Source organism: Onychomys torridus, chromosome 11 (assembly GCF_903995425.1).
Source record: "Onychomys torridus chromosome 11, mOncTor1.1, whole genome shotgun sequence".
In the NCBI taxonomy this organism is placed as follows: Eukaryota; Metazoa; Chordata; class Mammalia; order Rodentia; family Cricetidae; genus Onychomys; species Onychomys torridus.
This window is the reverse complement of record NC_050453.1, coordinates 22,473,844-22,482,588: the sequence shown is the minus strand read 5'-3', so window position 1 is coordinate 22,482,588 and position 8,745 is coordinate 22,473,844. Positions and strand designations below refer to the sequence as shown.

The following is an 8,745-nucleotide window of genomic DNA, read 5'->3' as shown; positions in this document are numbered from 1 at the left end:
TCACCTGGGCTACACTCAGCTCCAGGGGGCCAGCCTCAAGTCCCTTGACTGACCTCCTGCTCCTCAATCTGCCATCGCCATCCCCTCACCATCCCAAGATGACTGGGGACAATGCCAGGATGCAGCGGAGGTGGGGTGGGGGTATGTGTCTCCAGGGTCCCCTGTCCTGGCAGGACAGATGGCAGGCAGCAGATACCTAGAAGTGTAAGCTCCGTTCTCTCCCCAGTCAATGCTGCCTTGTCAGTCCTGTTAGAGGCTTTGTCCGTCCTTTGTGATAAAAGCCCATTCAGCTTCAGCTCCCCACTGCCTCCTCAGGGGTCCCCAAAAGGCCTTCTTACTGTTTCCACCTGTCTCTGATGCCCTCTCGTCTTCCCAGATGCCACCTCAGTGTCACTGGCCAGTCACCGCTGATGTTTCCGTTCTTGGACCCAAAGTTAAGCTCTTCAGCCTGGACCTGGGTCCCTTTCCCTGACATTTCCCTTCTCGTTTCTCTGTTCTCAAGGTTCCTCGGCTTCCTTTCAGCTCCTGCGGCTTCTCCTCCGCTTAGATGCCTCATCCAAGCGTAGTCCCCAGACCAACAGGGTCAGCACGATCTGGGAACCTGTTAGATCTGGGAACTAGTTAGACGTGCAGATTATTATTATTATTATTATTATTATTTTTGGTTTCCATCCTGGACCTACTGAGTCAGAATATTGGGAGTGGGACCCAGCAATCTGTTTTAACAAGCCCTCCAGGTGAGTGGCGCAGAGCTCTGTGACAGCTGGTTCCCACCATTCCCCCTGCCTTCCTCAACCCTTAGTTTCCTGGTTGCTACTGCCCTGCCACATCTGGTTCTAAGAGCTTGTGTGGGCTCCTAGTGTGAGCCACGCTCTCTTCAGTTGCTGGGGGGGGGGGGGCGGTTGTTTCTGACCTCCACCTGTGCTGTGTTCTTGTGTTAGGACCAGGTCTTTGAATACCACACCTGATACCCAGTCACTGTTTTGAGTGAGCCCCTGTCACTGTGCCCCAAGGATAAACTACTTTCCCCAGGGACCAGGCTTCCCTCATGGCCTTTCTCCTGCTTCAGAGTCGCTCTGCTTTCTTGCTTCTGTAGCAGTACTTGCAAGGTTTCACTCTGCTGTCACAAAATAGTTGTCCTTGGTCCTCAACGCCCCTGCTCAGCATCTACCCCCATTGCTTGTCTGCCTATCCCCTGAGGATTAAGGCTGTGGACACCTTTCTGAGCCTGTCACAGTGGGACAGTGAAGTTGGGGAGGGGTCACATCTATGCCCTCCTCCACCCCGTTCCCTCTTCTCTGGCTCAGCGGTGGCCACTTTGTCTAGACAGGTGTGTCGCACATAGGGAGGCCAGCTGAGGAGGAGAGCAGGGGCAGCAATCCATCGGACACTCTGCTCCCTAGCCATGTCCCCTGGATTAGCCGCGTCCCCTGGTTTAGCCGTGTTCCCTGGTTTGAGGCTGCCTCTGTCTAGAAGAAAAGGGTACAGGTAGGTTTTGCACAAAGGCATGCTGCAGGTTAGGGCAGCACTGGGTTCACCAACTCTCGATTCATTTTGCCAGCCAAGCTATCCACTGGCTGTCTCTTTCTGCCCCACCTTCCCATTCAACACCATAAGCCCATCCTCTGTCCACCCACCCACCCACGAACAGATGGGAAGGTCAAACACAGACAGACGAGACGGATATGTTCTCTCGTTCCCACCCTCTCTTCTCTTCAAACCAGGGCTTCTTCCTTCGCTACTGGATCCTGGACTCAGTGAGCCTCTCCCAACTTTAGCCATTCCTTGGGACATGGCCTGCCTCCTCCCTCTTCTCTCTCCACTCTGCAGCTTCCGTGTTCCTGTGCCTAGGCCCCTGGTCTGCCACAGGGGTTTGGAGAAAACCAGTCACACCTTGGACTCACTCTCAGGGGGTGGTAGGCAGCCATTCTGCTCCTTGTCAGCTCCGTCTCCCCCACCTGCCCCCCCCCCCGCCCCCTCTTCCTCCACCTTCTCATCCAGCCTGCTGGGGATGGACCAGTAGAGGTGGGCATCAAGGCGAGCTGCAGCTTCTGCCAACTCCCGGGCACTGCATGAGGGCGTGGGTACTTCAAAGGTCTCGTGGAAGCTGGCATAGTCCACCTCGTAGAAGCCGTCCTCCAGGGTGAGCACAGATGTGAACCGGTGGCCCCACAGCACTTCATCCACCAGGTAGGAGCTGCGAGCTTGGCATGTCATTCCTGCAGGGAGGGGGAGAGGTGTCAGTCAAAGGGATCCCAGCCTCCTTCCCTCTTCTGCCTCTTACCCCATAACCCTCTGCTTTTCCCAAGAGTCCCACCTCTCCTTGGTCAGCTCTCTTCTCCATTTGCTCTCTTCTCTTTATGTCCCCCACTCTCCTTTGAGAAGCGTAACCTTAAAACTAACCTTAGGGATCATCCAGCTTCCCACTTCCCACAGAGCCACGTCGCCTCACCCCCAAAACAATGGGCAGCTGGCTGCATTGATTGCCTCCCAGGATTGAAAGCCCACCACCCCGTTAGAAGTCTAGTCCTTTGTGTATTGCGTTGGTTTGTGTTTCTATGCATGGGTGTGTGTGCGTATGTGCCACAGGATGTATGTGGAGGTCAGAGGACAGCTCCTGGGAGTTGGTTCACTCCACAATATGAGACCCGGGGATCTAACTCAGGTCCTCAGGCCTGGTGACAAGTACCTTAGCTTGCTGTGCCATCTCTGGGTTGTCTTTTATACAAACTAAAACCTGTCCCCGAGGATCTCTACCCTCTGGCTCCACTCCTTTCCCACCTGACACTCCCCTTCATGCCTGTAAATATAGACCCAGGTGCCCTTAGATCTCTTCCTCAGCTTGAACTCATGACCGGGCTTTCGGAAAGCTTACTATCTCCATTGCAGACTAGAATGGCCAGGTAAGGGTCCATCTGAAGTGTGATGATGTTTCCAGTTATGGCCTCCTATTTGCATGAAAGAAGGCTCACCATCTCTTGCTTCTTTCTGGCCAGGATGCTTTAGCGAAGTGGCCTGTGATTACATTACATAAATGCCTTTGGAAGCTGCATCACGTTGCTACAGCAAGCCTGTGAGCCTGTGGCCAACTAAAACCCCCAGTTCTTTCTCCACAAGAGCCTTTCGGTGCTGCGCTTACATAAGTGATTTTTTTTTTTAAAGCCTAAATGTAGAATTTTATATTTATTCCCTTTAAATGTCATCATGTTGGGTTTTGGCTCATTATTCTTGCTTTTCAAAAGCAGTTTGAATCCCAAAATACTGCTGTCCTTCTCAGCTTTATCTCTAGAAAAATCAAACAAGCTCCCACCCCCATGTCCTTTACACTGCCCTTCTCAGGTCTTGCCCTGGGTCTGTGTCCTGCCTTCCCTGTTGGCATTTTTGCACCCTTCCCTCAGGGCAGGTCGTTTTGTTCCTACTTCAGAGTCTCCCAAAGCGAATACCCTCTCAGAAACAGAGGCGGAAACCTTCACCAACCAGAGGCTGGCTGACATTGAAAGCCCGGCTCTGAGACATCTTGGGGGACACTGGTATTCTTTGGCAAAGCTGGAATAAGACATATCCAGTGAGGGTGGGGAAGGAGAGGCTCCCAGGGCCTCTGCAGAGAGAAGGCCTGAGAAGCAGAGATGAGGCTGGGGGCAGTGCGGGTGGGTGGGAGGTGGAGACAGAGGATGGCAGTTCAAAAAGTGCCTGTAAGAACAGTGCCCAAGACAGTGTCAAAGAGGAGGGACAGCTGGAGAGACAGAGGGAGTAGTGAGGGAAGGAGAAGGGTTAGGACCAGCGTAGTCAGAGTGAAGGAGGAGTTGGGGGAGTGGATAGAGCTGAGCCGGTGATGGAACAGAGGTTGTTTCCGCAGAGGACCAGCAGCCAGCTTTCAAGGCTAGCAGCAGGGAGCAAATCGGTCAGTAGCAGCGCCGCAGCTCCCCCTGGTGGCCCTTCGGCTCTCCGCCTGCATTTCCCTTATCCTCTTCGGTGGTTAGGACCTCCTAAAGGACCTGCTTTTTCTCCTAGTCTGGTCCCAAGCTCTTGACAGTGTAAGCCTGAGTAAAGGTACTGAAACCACAGTTCCTTCCGAAACGGGGCTAGAAATGGTAACATCAGGATGAATTAAGAGTGACAGATGGGGGTAACTGAGGCCGAAGTGAAACCAGTTCTCACCTCCCCACGCCTAAGTTTGCCTCCTTGGGGAATAACTCAGGTCAATCACATTCCAGGGCTCTGGATCTCTGGGCATCAAGAACTCTGCACTTAACCTTCATGCCAACATTACACCAGGAAACACTGAAGATAGACTTCCTGTGTTCAATCTAGGCTACGCTACTTATTGGCTGTGACAGCGGGGGCCTATGGGACCTTTCTTTCGGGTTACTCATTCTCTGAAAAGTGAGCACAGTCAAAAGTAACCTCCAGGGGAGCCTTGCTGGGATTAAATGAATTCAGAGCTGTTGAGTGCTATTCGAAGTGACATACGTGTCAGGCCAGGGCCTTGAGCTAGAACTCTTCCAAGCTTTTTCTTGACTCTGCAAAGTCACCCTGTCCATCCCGTTCATTTCTAACCCTGCCCCCAACACCTCTCCCCTCCGCCTGTCACCCTACACTCCACTCTCTGTCCATCTTTCTGCACCTGCCCTGGCTGCTTTCCTTGCCCTCGTCCTGCATCACCGCTCCCATCCTCCAGCCTGCCCGCACCCGTGGCCTCCACCATGCCCTCGAGAATGACCACGATCTCGAAGTCGTCCCTCTCGAGGGCGCGGCGCGACGCCTCCCAGAAGGGGCTGGCGGCATCGATCTCGTGGCTGATGACGAGAGGCGAGACGAGGAAGAGGCGGTCGTCCCCGGTGTCGAAGCCCACGCTGAGGTCGGTCTGGTGCAGGGGGATGAACTCGCCCTCGAGCGTCTGGCGCGAGCGGATGAGCTTGGCGCGGATGGAGGCCTCCACGATGTGCGAGGATCGCAGGTCGCCCACGCGGAACATGAGGCAGAGGCGCCCGTCGCGCAGCGACACCACGGCGTGCGAGGAGAAGACCAGCGTGGCGGCCCGCTTGTTGGGCTGCGAGATCTTGACGAACATGCAGCCCACCATGAAGGCGTTCACCATGGAGCCCAGGATGGCCTGCAGCAGCAGCAGCACGATGCCCTCGGGGCACTGGTCAGTGATGACGCGGTGTCCGTAGCCGATGGTGGTCTCCGTCTCGATGGAGAAGAGGAAGGCGGCCACGAAGCCGTTGAGGTTGTTGACGCACGGCGTCCACGCGGTGTCCTCCAGGTGCTCCAGGTCGCCGCGGCCGTAGGCGATGAGCCACCAGATGGCGCCGAAGAAGAGCCAAGTGAGCGCGTAGGCGAGCACGAAGAAGAGCAGGCTGAGACGCCACTGCAGGTCCACCAGCGTGGTGAACAGGTCGGTCAGGTAGCGGTAGGTCTCGCGCACGTTGCCCTGCTGCACGTTGCAGCGGCCGTCCTTCTCCACGTAGCGCTGGCGGCCGCGGCGCCGCGGCGGCTCCTCCGACACCGGCGAGAAAGCGGCGTTCTCCTGCGCCATGGCGGCCGCAGCCGGGATCCTGCGGGAGGGACTTAATAAAGGCGTACCGGGTCGATGGATCCGCCCCGATCTCAGGGCCAGCGCGTCTCAGCGAGGAGCCCCTGAGCGAATCTCCCCTTCCTGTCTCTTGGCCTCAGTTTTCCCCGCTAGTGAAATGGGAGCGACCCTAACAGCCCACGAGCTCAGAAAGCTGGGGGGGGGCCGGAGGGCTGGAGAGCTCAGGTGGCTCACTTGGTTGAGATCCCAGAGGCTCTCTGGCTCTGATTCCCAGCACCCACATGTGGGCTTACAACGGATTGGAATTGCAGTCTCTCGCCCTCTTCTGGCCTCCGAGGGTGATGCGCAGACATACATAAAGGCAAAACACCCATACACATAAAATAAAAATGAAGGTTAAGGAAAAGTTGTACGGATCACACAGGGTAATGAACACGAAGTGCATGCAGCACAGTGTAAGTTCAATTGGATAGGAGGCGTTAGAGATCTCTGGACCAGGCACCTGGGATTCAAAAACCGTAAGAGGTGGGCTCCTTGGCAGTTCCTCCTCTACGCAGAGGCCTCCCTGCCGTGAGGACTCACTCTTTCCCTTGCTGATATCCCTTCCCCCAGGACTCTTCTTCATCATCCTACCCAAAGACCCACCTAAAGACTGTTTTGAAGTTCACAACCAAGACTCTCCCCTCTTCTCTTCCTGAATCTCACGCTTTCCACCTTCTCCTACGACTTTTCTCCATCCCAGACTTACCAAGGAGAAAGAAATGCAATCTGTGCACAAAAAAAATCTCCAGTGTGCAGAGGTTGAACGTTCCCAACATTAGGAAATTCCCACTGGCAGTTCTGACTGCTTGGCCATGGTCACTGATGCTCTGGTATCAGCCCATTTCTCCTGGGCTCTTTCCCAAAGGAGACATGCCCAAAAGGGTTGGCAATAGGGGGCTAGAGGCCATGTGAGATCAACTGCCCACAGCAAGGATAAGGGAAGAGCCAGGCCATCCAAGGTTGCGCTAATCTAGTATGTTCCATCCTCTATACTTCCTAAGAGATAAGAAAGCAGATCAAGCGAAACACCCAGCGCCCACATCAATCCCCTCCCAGTTTCCTGCTTTGCATTTACTAACCTAACACCATCCCCACCCCCACCAGCCATATGTCCCCAAAGCCCACATTCCAAGCAAAGCCCAGATTCCGAGCAAAAACCCACCTGGTTTTGTTTCAAATCCTTCCCACTGAGGCACACTCTGAGTTGCTGTCTTCCCTGAGATATGGATGTCCAGAGTCCTTGCCTAGGCCCGTAGGGTCCCCTAAGAGACACAGACCGTCTGAACCAAAGTCTGTAGAACAAGGATTTAGGATTCATCAACCTTCCTTTCTCTTTTGTCGTCCCCTCCCGTTCCAAGGACACCTGGAGTGGAGGGAGGAGGGGGGGCCCCCGGGGAGCTGGGAGGGCAGGAATGTGACATAAGGTTCACAGATGGCTTAGATGACCAGTTCCTAGGGAGAAACTGCATGGATAGGTAACTACAAGACCGACGTCCCAATTTTTAAATTTTGGAGCGAAGTGTTCTGCAGCAAGACCTTTGGAGGGTGTGTGTACATTAAATAAGATGCAGAAGGAGAAACCACAAAGAGATGGTTTGTCTCCCAAGGGCCCCCACACTGATTTTCCATTCGAGTCAGGAGACACGGCCCAGGAACACCTTGGCAGTGTCAGATTAGCTCTTCTTTCCCCCGACAGCAGGCTTGCTTTCCCCTCTCTGCAGCTCAGGGTGTCCTCTGGAAGTGATCTGGAAGTACTCAGTGCCTCAGGGCCCCAGGTCTTCTTGGTCCTAGCATTAGCTTCAGGTGGGCTTCTAGACGTTCTTCCCAGGTTCTTAGTCATCTGACCTCCAACTATGCCCAGAAATGGGGAAGGGCTCCTAGTGTCCGGTCATTCCCAAACGCTGATTGCCCAGGGAACCTTCCGATTGGGTCCTAGCTCTTGTCATCCTGAGGAAGGGTCTCTTTTTCATGGGACACGAAAGGTGTGCACTGTCTACTACCTGAAGAGCAAAGTCTTCATTTCTGCCTTTTCCCTCCAAATAACTCCAGTTCTTCCAACCACAGTTCTTGGGCATGCTATGACCCCTTTCAGTAAGATCCCAGTACCACATTTTCTTGGTGCTCTCTTCCTCCCCCTAAAGAGTGCTGGCCAGTACTGGGGGGCTTATCTTTTGGAAGGAGGTCTGTCTGGTGGACACTCCTTCAGGAACCAGCTCCACCCAAACCCCACTTGCCTTAGAAATCGGGGCCCAAAACCCAAGTCCCACAACTCAACTCACAGAGCCTGGAGAAGAGAGGAGCCGGCAGCAGAGACCCTTGGGGGTTGGTGCCCATGTCCCTGACACCATCTCCCCCCACACCATGGGTCCCCTCTGAGAGTGGGAGCCGCAGACACTGCTGTTTCTCCTAAAGGTAGCGGCAGCTCAGACTAGGACTTGGTATCTGTGTCATCCCCACTTCCCAGGTTCCCCTGCTCCTCTCTCGTTTCCATGGCAACCAGTCTGGCTACAGCTCCACAGCGTCTCCCTCCCTTTCCTGGTCCTGGGTACCACTCTGGCTGATCCACACGCCATAGATAGCTATTTTTATCCAAAGTCCCTCCTCCTGGACACTGAGAGTTGTCTCCTCACCCCTTTATAGGGGGAAAAGCGGAGGAGGGGCAGGGGGAGACCTGGCACACTGGCCCTTTTCTAAGAAGCTCCTCATTCTGGGACAATAGAGGCCTGGCGGTGTTGGGAATAAAACGTTTTGATTTCAGGGGGTCATCTGGGAGCTCACAGCTCAGGATCCCCCCGCAGGGACCGCTGGGTAAAGGTGCTGCCTTCCCCAGCCTCACCACTACAGTGGCTCCATTTTTGAAGAGACCTCTGATGCAGAAAGCAGTGGCCAGAAGGAAACGAGGTCTGTGGAGGTAGGGGCTAGAGGCAGGGCCAGAGAGGTTCAGCCGTTGTCACCGGTACACAATGCGATTGAAGTCCCTCCACTTGGCTGAGCCTTAGCTGTTCTGTCTGTCTCAGAGCGTGGGCAGGGGCAAACACGCCTCTTCTGCCTGCATCGCATGGGGTGCAGACCAAATTCGGCAGTGGAAAACAAGGGTTTTGAGGCGTGCTTTGCTAATAGCAAAAAGTTGAGGAAACCCTCAACTGTCCACAGGAGAGAAGAGTTTA

At 54.6% G+C, this 8,745-nt stretch overlaps 1 protein-coding gene across 6 annotated transcripts; it reads right to left on the bottom strand.

Moving 5' to 3' along the window:
- Window positions 1–1,669: 1,669 nt before the first annotated feature.
- Kcnj9 (potassium inwardly rectifying channel subfamily J member 9) lies at window positions 1,670–8,051 on the bottom strand. 6 transcript variants are annotated; one of them, XM_036202232.1, is made up of 5 exons: window positions 7,858–8,051; window positions 6,741–6,870; window positions 6,285–6,574; window positions 4,690–5,570; window positions 1,670–2,219 (listed from the first exon to the last, which is right to left on the bottom strand). In XM_036202232.1, exons 4-5 carry the CDS (start codon window positions 5,537–5,539, stop codon window positions 1,888–1,890), a joined length of 1,182 nt encoding a protein of 393 aa, XP_036058125.1. In that variant the 5' UTR covers window positions 5,540–5,570; window positions 6,285–6,574; window positions 6,741–6,870; window positions 7,858–8,051; the 3' UTR covers window positions 1,670–1,887. The 6 variants fall into 6 exon arrangements, with proteins under 6 accessions (XP_036058125.1, XP_036058126.1, XP_036058123.1 ...); XM_036202233.1 differs by having other exon boundaries at window positions 4,690–5,558; XM_036202230.1 differs by having other exon boundaries at window positions 4,690–6,574.
- Window positions 8,052–8,745: the final 694 nt, after the last annotated feature.